Raw genomic sequence first — 10,300 nt, 5'->3', positions numbered from 1 at the left:
GTGGCCCCACTGAGGGCAGGAGCCTCCCACCGATAAGGGTCCCTTGTAGATAAGACTTTGCTGAGCACCTGCCTCCTCCATGATGGAAATAGAGGCCTCCAAATGCTGACCCGCGGTTTCGTTGACCAGAAGTTACCAAGCCTGAACAGGATGCCAGGGCCAGGTTGCTGCAGTTTTCCCAGGTTTTGGGCCATCTCAGGCAGGAAGACTGTCAGTGAGAGTTCAGTGAAGGAAGGAGGCCTCAGGTCAGGGTGGTCCAGAGGGCTGGGAGGGACTTAGAGCTCCGGGATATAAAAGGGTCCCTGAGCAGGCAGCCCCACACCTCCTGACTCAGCACCATGGCCTTCCTCTGGGCCTTCTCCTGCTTCACCCTGCTTGGGGCTGTCCTTGGTGAGTGTTGGGGGTTCCCAGGCTATACAGGGTGGAGGCAGTTACTGAACTCAGCGACTCACCAGCCAGTCTCCATAAAGGGAGTCTGGTTGGTTGAGGCCCAGCGGGTGTCAACGAGGGAGCTCAGAGTCCCCTGCCCTGAATCCTGGGTCCCAAGCCCAGACTGCTAACCTTAACTTTCAGGGAGGTGAGGAGTCTGTCTGGCACTTTCTACAACCTCACACTCTGTGTCAGGTATGGAAAAGAACAAATCCCATAGGTAGACCAGTGTGGGGTTGTGGACACAGTAAGGGTGGGGTGACAGAACCCACAGTGTCTCTGCAGGGATCTCTTTAGTGCCAAGTCATTGGTTATACATGATGTTTGCTGGTAAACAAAGGAAAGGAATTGTAAAAGCAAAATAATACAGATGTATTTAATCTGGTTCTTGAGCAAATATATGTGCATATGTAGATTTGCCCTAGGGATTCTCTGACACCCACACTGGGCTCAGCAGCTCCCTGCTCCCCCCCTCTCCTGGGAAGGGGCCTCTGCTGAGCCCCTGCCTGTCACTTCTGTGCAGCTTCACACACTCACTCCCTGTTTATAACCAGAACCAGGGCTCAGTGGGGGAAGCTCCTCCCTGTATTTCCTGCCCATCCCTGTCACACCTGCTGTCCCCACTCCTGTGAGATTTCAGGCTCCTCCAGCACAGGGGACCCGGCCCCCTACTCCATTGCTATGAAGCCTCTGCAGGGTGAGCCCCTCACAGCTACTGCTAGTGGCTTTTCTGTTATAAGAAAAGATGATGAGAATGACATGTTTGGAGACACCAACCTGAGGGAGTGGCCGGGCCCTGTCCCTGTTCCCAGGGGCAGGAGCAGGTGCTGCCTAGAGCAAGGCCTGGGGGACCCTGGGGTGCCATGACTGGTGGGAGGGGCTGGCCCTGCCCCCCTTTCTTCCTGTGGCCAAGTTCTCACACCCCTGGGAGCTGCTGAGGATCCTGTGTCCTGACCCAGCAAATGTGTCTGCACGTATCAAGGGTCCTGCGTGTCCTCCTTGTTCTGGACAATCTCGTCCTCTGTTTTCTATTTCCTCCATGTGTCTGTCTATGGTATAGAATCAAGGTCCTATTTTAAGGATAATTCATAACCTGGAATGTACTGAAATCTCCAGAACTGAGTATCAAGCCAATGGTTCCAGGTCCCACTCTAGCGATGTGTCAGAGGGGTGATTCGCATGGTTGTGGGGTTCTCTGATTTTAATTTAAACCCTTATGCACACCAAATTCACAAGTGAGCATTGCCTGTGAGATGAGCAATGTTTGCTCCCTGTTTCACTGGACAAAATGAACCTGAGAGAATCAGAAGCGGCTGAGGTCTCCCAGCAGGGAAGGGTGTTAGAAAAGGAGGCCAAGAGTATCAGACTGAAGCAGATAGCAAAACCCATGAGGAGCGGCTCTCAGCTCTAGCAGAGTGAGGGTCGCACCCCAAGATTGGGCTATTGCTGGAGTTTCTGCCAAAAGTGGTTGGTGTCAGGGGGGTGTCTCCTCTGCTAGAGGGGGTTGAATTCTCTACTGCCAGGGGCAGGGGTCTCTACTGCCAGAGGGGGCCTGCTGGAATTCTTTACTGCCATCAGCTAATCTCTGGTTCAGCTTATCTCTGGATCAGCCTTGCAGTGCTGGTTGCAGTGGGGCTGGATGGTGCTCATCATCAGTTGAGGTCGGAAACCCAGACCTCCGAGCAGGGTGACCCGGATGGAGCTGCCTGTCCCTCCGCATCCCTGGGAGGGTGACTGGGGCAGCAGGCAGGGGTGTGTGACCTTCCACTTTGGGTTGGGGTTCCTGGGAAGTTTCCAGTTGGAGGCATGTGTGGCAGTAGGGGCTGTGCTGCAACCAGGTTTCTCAGCTCTACTCACAAACCCCCTTTTCCTAGGTTGTGGGACCCATAACTTTCACTCCAAAATGAACAGTATGGCCAGGATCGTCAATGGAGTGAAAGTTCGCCCTGGCTCCTGGCCCTGGCATGTGTCTCTGCAGGTGAGTGGGAATCTGCACATAAACAGGGGTCACAGTGGGGGTAGGGATGGGGTGAGAGCTGTGGCCCAGGTCAGTGCAGCTCTTGTAGGGCCAATGCTTACCATCCCCTGTTCTTCCAGGAAGGTAACAGTGATGTCTCCTGTGGGGGCTCCTTGATCTCTGACAACTGGGTGGTCACTGCTGCCCACTGCAATGTCACGTGAGGCCCAGGAACAATAAGGGTGTGGGGGTGGGGCATGTCACCACCTCCTTCCTCATCACTTCCTCTTCCCTCAGAGAATCCAGTGTAGTTCTGGCTGGGCTGGATAACCGGCCCACGAATTGGGGGAATATCCAGATCCTGAAGGTTGCCCAGGTAAGAATGCCTTGAGGAAAGGCCCCAGGGGCTATTTGAAGGGTTGCAAAGGGATAATGGGAGAAGACCCTTTAGGCGCTTGTGAGACAGGAGCCCAGCTGAAGGGCCTCGTGTTAATGCTTCTCGGCCTTCCTTGTCTGTGTCCCCTGAATGGCCGTGGGTGGGGTTTGTCTCCTGAATCCTGCAGATCCCTGATGGATTAAGGACTTACTCCCTCTCCTGCCTCCCCCACAGGTTTTCCGGCACCCTTCCCATTACCCGGGTTCTGTCCTCAATGACATCTCCCTGCTGAAGTTGGCTACACCTGCGCACATCTCCCCAAGAGTGTCCCCCGTGTGCCTGCCCAAAGTTGAGGACAACTTCCCCCCTGGGACCAAGTGCGTCATCACAGGCTGGGGTGTCCCAGATCCCAAGGGTGAGTGACTATGGCCTTGTCACCCAGGAGGCATGTCTGTGGCCTGGCTGCCTGAATAGCAGGTGGGACAGTGAGATTTTATGTGTTTTTCTTACATCCAACACTGTCCCTTATATGTCTGCTTCTTTGTTATAAACCTCTTACTGAAAACCCACCAAGTGTGCCTGGACACAGGGGTAGTGATGTCCTTTAATGTCAGTTTCTGGAGACACAGCTCGGTCCCAGCAGGCCCTGCCAAATGCAGGAAGCCTGGCAACCCAACCAGGCCTGAGTGGGCCGGGGTGCAGCCACCTGCCAGTTCCTGCTGGTGGAGGGGCCTCCAGGTACACGTCCTTAAGTCCAGCCTGGTGTCCCCTCCCCAGGGCTGGCACAGATCACATGATCTGTGCTGGGGATGGTGTCCTCCAGAGTCCTGAGTCCTTCTGCCGAGGCCAGGGCTACCCAGCTGGTCCTTCCACAGAACAGCAGCCGCCAGGAAGGGGCAGCGGGGAGGGAGTTCCCTGTCACCTCCAGAGTAGGGTTTCTAGTAAGAGGAATGTCAGTCCCCTTCCCTGAGGAGGAGGGTGCTGCCCTTGTGCCCCCCAAAACCCGCGTTGGCAGGACCCAGGCCACATCAGGCTGGGCAGGCAGGGCTTGTTCATCAGTGGTTCTTGGAGAAACGTCAGCCCGGCTTGGGTTAGAATCGGGAGGCCTGTGTCCACAGACATGTTTATAGTAGACAGGAGGTTTAGGACTCACGTTTTCACAGCATGCTGATGGGGTGACGGTCCAGTAGGTGGGGAGATGGGGAGGAAGAACTCAGGGTGTTTGGGACAGTAAAAGTCTCTGATCTCTTCCTGGCCCCACTGTGCTTCCAGCCAAAAGGAACTCTAACGCGCTGCAGGAGGCTTCCCTGCCCCTCCTGCCCATGTCTGAGTGCAAGAAGTACTGGGGTGCAGCTGCCACTGATGACATGATCTGTGCCGGGGCCAATGGTGTCACCACCTCCAAGGTATGGCCTGGCTCTCCTTCCTTTCATAGTCTGAAAGGGCTACTCCTTGCCCCATGATCCCTCACAATCAGCCCCAGTGCCCTGGGACCCAGGATCAGCAAACAGATGCCCTGTAGTGACAACTGTGGTGGTGGGGTGGGGACGCCTCTCCTGGGGGAGACATCTCCTACATGACTCATGATCCCTATTTTCCAGATGTGGTTCTATGCCTCTGCTAGGTGGCAGAGCTGTGCAGCCTTTTCACTAGATGGAAATTTCTGGTGCTTACTAATGAACCCGCCTGTCATTTCTCAGTACAACCTGTATTTAGCCAGGTCAGGGCACACAATTGTCCACCACCCACTTCAGGATTGTGACAGATCATTTTTCCTCTCACAGGGAGACTCTGGTGGTCCTCTGGTCTGCAGCAATAAAGGAACCTGGAATCTGGTGGGCATCTTGTCCTATAGCAGCACACTTAACTCCACCGATAAACCTATCCTGTGCCCCCGTGTCACGTCTCTCCTGCCCTGGATTCAGGAGACCATCGCCAAATATCAAGCTCTGATCCCCCCTTTGGTGAACCCTTATCCTCAATAAAAATCTCTGTAAAGCAGCCCTGACTGTGTTTGTGTGACCTGGGGAGGTGGCTGCAGTGTCCCTGTCACCCACCAGGGGGCGGCATGACCCTCCCTTTCCAGGCTGCAGAGCCCCAGCAGCCCCTGTTTCTCAGGGAGCTGAAGCCTTTGGGTCTGGTCCTCCCTGCTCAGGAGGCCCCTGGGGTGGAGTCCAGGACCACCTGCTGCAGCCTCATTTCTCAGCCTGGTTTCTGCCCCTTTGGCAGCTGGGTTGGCCCAAGGAGCTTTGTGGAAGGCAGGAGTGCTCCAGGCCAGACCATGCAGTCCACCTCCCAGCAGGGTGGGCCCTGGGACCTGATGGACAACCAGGCAGGCTTGTCCCTCCCCACATGCTCCAGCACCTTTCTCTGCCTTGAGCCCCCTGCACACCCCACCCCAGACCATCCATGCAGTCCCCACCCTTCCTGCTTCTACCAAGGTCCTGCAAAATCTTACCTAAACAGAGTAGCTGGGAAATCTTCCTTACAGGACAACAGGCTGGCTCCTCTGTCCTTTCAGGTGCCCATGTCTTTGGATATTCTGGATTTGGCTGCTACCTCTAGAGACTTTACCCTCACGCCCACCCCTTTGCCAGGCTCTAGATGGCATATCTGCAGCAGGAGGTGTCAGGACTGGAATCTCTTTGTGAGGATCACAGATCATGAGGCCTGTATCTCAGAGGACTTGCAAAATGATGGAACTTAATTCCACTTTACTTCTCATTTATTAAATGAAATCATTTCGTGGAGATGCCTCTACATCTATCATCAGTGACTCAGAGTACCATGCTATGGAACATTCAAAGGAAATACTTTTTTGATTTTTAGGATCTTGAACTTGTTTCCTCTCATCCTCCAATGTAACCTAAATCAATTTTGTTTCTGCTTTTGAGTTGTTATTGGCTCTGTATTAAAACAAATGTTCTAACCATTGTAATATTTACCCTTCATCAAATCAGTCCCCATTGATTACTGAGAATTTTGCAATTTGGCTCTGGGGTTTTGACAAGGCCAACATGGTTTGAAATCTCCTTGCTATCTGGTTTGACAAGATCCCATGGATCCTGTATAAGCAATTTCTCTAAAATCCACTAGATTGTTTATATAGAAAAGGAAGTGCAAGCTCACAGTATGGGCTTCAGGGACACTCATGATCCCTATATTGGTCATTGTTTTAGACCTTGCCGATGGACAGAACCAAAACTATTTCATCATCAAGAATTTTTAAGATTAGTACCTGTCATGGGTTCATAGAGAATTTTCCAATTCAAATTTACCAGGTCAGGGCCTACCTGGTGACGCAAGGGGTTAAGCACCGCACGATGAAGCTATCCACAGCCTCTGCAGCATGAATTCATCCCAGGCCGGCCAGGGAGCTACCCACGTGGTGCAGCAGACCTCTCCTGACTCACCCGCTGCTCCCCTCAGCAGTGTATTTCAGTCGGTCTGCCTGTTCTCTTTCCCACTCTGTCTCTGGTGAGTCCTCTCACCCCCTGCACCTCTGGCCTGTACCCCAGTTCTTGTATGCATAAACAAACAAATCTTTAAAAAAAAAAGTCAACATTGTCATTGTAGCTAACTGTAAATTAGTATGTTGACATATTTTTAACCTTAGTCCTTTAGCCCAGAGGAATGATGAAACTAGAGATCCCATAATTAAGTATTAGCTTTACCCCTATGTAGGGTAAAGAAAATGTCAGGCTTTTCTGCCCTCCCACCATCAGGATAGATGATGGGTCCTTGTCCTGAGTGCATGCCTGATGGCGGGCACCTGGAATAGGGTGTGGGCATAGGTAGATGGGATTCAGCTGAGCTAAGACTATGCTTTTAAGGGCGGCTTCACGGAGACGCCAGCAGCAGCAGAAGCCCAAAGAGAAGAAGCCCGAAGCAGAAGCAGAGAAGGCCAGAGAGCCCAAATAGAGTGAAGATTTGCTGGGGGCTGGGAGGCCTGCCAGCCTCCCGGCCCCCCAGCACCCCTGCCTGCCATATGCCTGGTAAACCCCAATAAAAGACCTGCAAAAACCTCTGAGGACTCTGACTCCTCCTTTACCTGGTCTGCATGGGATCAGAAAGCCTGCACTGTGGCCGTTCCTGCCTTTACACCCTATTATTCACAGTAAATGAAGCATCATCCCCACTATAATTAATGAAATCAGTTCAATTATTTTGGATTCCTCATCATAGTTTTCATATCTGCATGGGGCCTTTGTGTTTTAACGTGTGCTGTAGCCTGAGTGAGGGCAGGGTGAGTCACTAACTGAGTGAGTCTTGTCCTCTGTCCATGTCTCCAGAGCCACATTGCATCCAGGGAAATTTCTCAGGAAACACTCCTGATCCTCCATCAACCACACTTGATGTGGTGATTCACTGTTGGTGGGTCTTGTTTAGGAAATTATTTCAAGTCCTTTTACCTGGTTTCACAATGTTTTTTTTGTTGTTGTTGTTTTTGATTTTTACAAGTTCTTTATATATCATTGTAGGGTAAAGAAAATGTCAGGCTTTTCTGCCCTTCCACCATGATGGATCCTTGTCCTGAATGCATGCCTGATGGCGGGCACCTGGAGTAGGGTGTGGGCATAGGTAGATGGGATTCAGCTGAGCTAAGACTGTGCTTTTAAGGGCGGCGTCACGGGAACGCCAGCAGCAGCAGTAGAAGCCGAAGCAGAAGCCGAAAGAGAAGCCGAGAAGCAGCAGAACGAACTCCAGAGAGCTCAGATAGAGTGAAGACTTGCTGGGGGCTGGGAGGCTTCCCAGCCCCCGACCCAGCACCCCTGCCTGCCATATGCCTGGTGAACCCCAGTAAAAAGACCTGCAAAAGCCACTGAGGACTCTGACTCCTCATTTACCTGGTCTGCATGGGATCAGAAACCTGTACTGTGTCCTGTCCTGCCTTTACAATCATACATATAAATGACTCTCAGATATATGCCTTGCAGAATTTTCTCCAAATTTGTAGTGTCTGTATCACATTGTTTATGACAATGTCCGTTGATACAGAGAAGTTTCTAATTTTGACAATTCCTCAGTACTTTTCTATTGTTGCTTGTGCTTTTGGAGTCTTGTGCAACTTTGACAGGAATCCCTTTGATATGGACACCATGTGGGTCCCACTGGCATCTACACAATCTGATGTGACCAGTCATGAAGATGGGATGGACATGGTGGATCCTATGTTGACTGTCCCAACCCCTCCAGGGTGGATGGACATCCCAGCTGCAGGGAGTGTGGTCAGCCCAGACCCTTAACGGACAGGCTGCTCTGGAACGGCCTCAGCTGAAGAAAATCCCCTTGACCAAGGCTGCACCTCCTCTCTGGGCAGCCCAACCCCTGATTGGTCAGTGGGTTAAAGGCCCATCTGCTCACCAAAGCTTAGCCCAGGAGCCCAGTTCCTGCCTGCATGCCCTGTGCCCCTCCTTCCCCTCAGGGTGTGGGAGCCAGGAGCTCCCCCATGCACTCCCTGCTGCTCATCTTCACCCGGAGGCTGTTTCCCGCGGTCTGCAGCTGAGGCCTGAGCACAGGGACTGGGCCCCTGAGCAAGCACTTGTTAGCGATCTGAGGTTGAATGCTGGAGCGGCTGGCAATGAGGACCCTTCACCGTGGGGGGAGGCACCAACACAAGGTGAGAGTGAAGGTGGTGGCATCTGGTTGGAAGAGAATTCATTAGCGGGTGCCCTGTGTCAGGGTCTGAGTGATATGCTGGAGGGAGGTGGCTGTGGGAGGGCAGGTGGCAGTGGCTGTGCTCTTTGTCACAGAGATCCCCCTGCACCCTGGGGCACTCACCTCAGGGTGGTTGGCAGCGGGGATGGGCTGGCACCAAAAGCAACCTCCTGAAGTAGCACATGGGTGCAAATGCAGGCTGTGACCTGGTCCTCTGGGCCTCCTGGGCCCTCACTGTGGAGTGGCAGCCCTCCCTGCCCTCCCTGCACCCCACAAGCCTCCAGGCTCTGTCACCAGGAGGGCACGTTCACAACAGGCCCTGAAAATCATATTTAGTGTTGTAATTAATGTTGTCTCAATAACAGAAGCTATCAGAACCTAAGCAGCAACACCCCATATATTCTCAAAGAAGACTAAGTCCATAGTGTTTAGCTTGCTCATGTAAAGAAAGGAAGCTGCCGTTTGAAATTGCTTTGAGTTTTTATAAAGAGCCTGTGTATTCATTTTGTTTCATCTGTCTTGTTTTTGAGCTCAACTTAAAGCTGAATGTGATTCCTCTGAGGGTGACTGACAGATTTAGATCCAACTCCCCTCACAGGCTCTGCCCCTCCTCTGCTCTGGCGCCTTCCTCTCTGCTGTGACTCACCCTCCCTCAGCCCGGCAGCTCCCCCTGTTTGAATCCCCCCCTGGGGCTGCTCATCTCCGAGTTCCTGAGGACCATCCTCCCTGGAGGCTGCACTGGGGGCTCTGTGGATGACACAGGCTGGAAGCGACAGCAGGACAGGGAGAAGCAGAGGGGGCAGAAGGGACAGGCCAGCGCTTCCTGCCTGTCCAGGGGCGCCAGTCTCCCTGAATCCCCACATGTCCCACCCCAGAAGCTCCTACTGGCGTCACTGTCCTGAGCCCAGGAGCCACCTGCTCCCTCTGACCTGCTTCTCCCAGGTGAGCACAGGCCGAGGTCTTGGGAGAAGATTCAATTCTCCCAGGGGGTATCTCCCCAGGGAGCCCCAACACTGACTGCAGCAGCCCCTACCGCTTTGGGGGACCTGTCACGTGATGTTCTTACTTGGTGAGTGATGTTCTGGATCCCGAGGGCAGGGGTGCTCTGTGCATGTGGGTGCCTGGGATCTAGAAGGGCCTGACCTGGGGAGAGAGGGTCCTGCCCGGGAGGCTGAGGTCCTGTGGCCCCACTTAGGGCAGGAGCCTCCAGGGCACATCCCTGCTCCTGGCCTTCCTGTGCTCTCCTGCTTGTTCCCTAGTATCAACCCTGAGCCTTCTGTGTCCTCAAAGGCCATTATACAGTGAATATCCAAAGCCTCATTGAAAGAAACTAAAAGTTTATACAGTGACTTATTACTTAAAAATTGAATGTTCAAGAAAGAATTAATTCACTTGTACCCCTGGAGGTACCCTCCTGCCCTCATGTGCTGTGATGCAACTTGTTCGAGTTGGTTCTGAGATCCATTCCCAAAGGAGCTCACATTTTCCTGTGTTTCTGGTTTTCAATGCCTTGGGGTGATTTCCTGAGAGAAAGAAGCAGCCTGAGGTTCTTGGCTCTGGAGTATCTTTTGAAATTGAGTCTTTGATGCTGAGCTTGTGTGACCAGAGACCTGGGTGAGGCTCCCTTGTAGATGAGACTTTGCTTTGCATCTGCCGCCTCCATGTTGCAATCAGAGGCTTCCAATAGCCGACCCGAGGATTCTTCAAAGCAGGAGCTGCCAATTCTGATCAGGATTCTGGGGGCCAGGTAGCGGCTGTTTTCCCAGGTGGTGGGCAATCTCAGGCTGGGACTACGGACACGTTACTGGACATGTTCCAGTAAAAGTAGGAGGCCTCAGGTCAGGAATGGCCCAGAGGGCTGGGCGGGACTTAGAGCTCCG

The 10,300-nt window shown here is 52.9% G+C and overlaps 1 protein-coding gene across 1 annotated transcript; it reads left to right on the top strand.

The window, feature by feature from the left end:
• Positions 1 to 338: 338 nt before the first annotated feature.
• Positions 339 to 8,268, top strand: LOC311185812 (chymotrypsinogen B-like; the record flags this gene model as incomplete). The annotated part of the gene is made up of 9 exons (XM_084256630.1): positions 339 to 390; positions 1,070 to 1,126; positions 2,304 to 2,407; positions 2,527 to 2,606; positions 2,684 to 2,762; positions 2,997 to 3,177; positions 4,035 to 4,168; positions 4,547 to 4,726; positions 8,188 to 8,268. 9 exons carry the CDS (start codon positions 339 to 341, stop codon positions 8,266 to 8,268), a joined length of 948 nt encoding a protein of 315 aa, XP_084112756.1.
• Between the last annotated feature and the right edge of the window lie 2,032 nt (positions 8,269 to 10,300).

Source organism: Talpa europaea (assembly GCF_964194135.1).
Source record: "Talpa europaea genome assembly, chromosome: 16".
Classification (NCBI taxonomy): Eukaryota; Metazoa; Chordata; class Mammalia; order Eulipotyphla; family Talpidae; genus Talpa; species Talpa europaea.
This window is presented reverse-complemented; position numbering and strand designations above follow the sequence as displayed.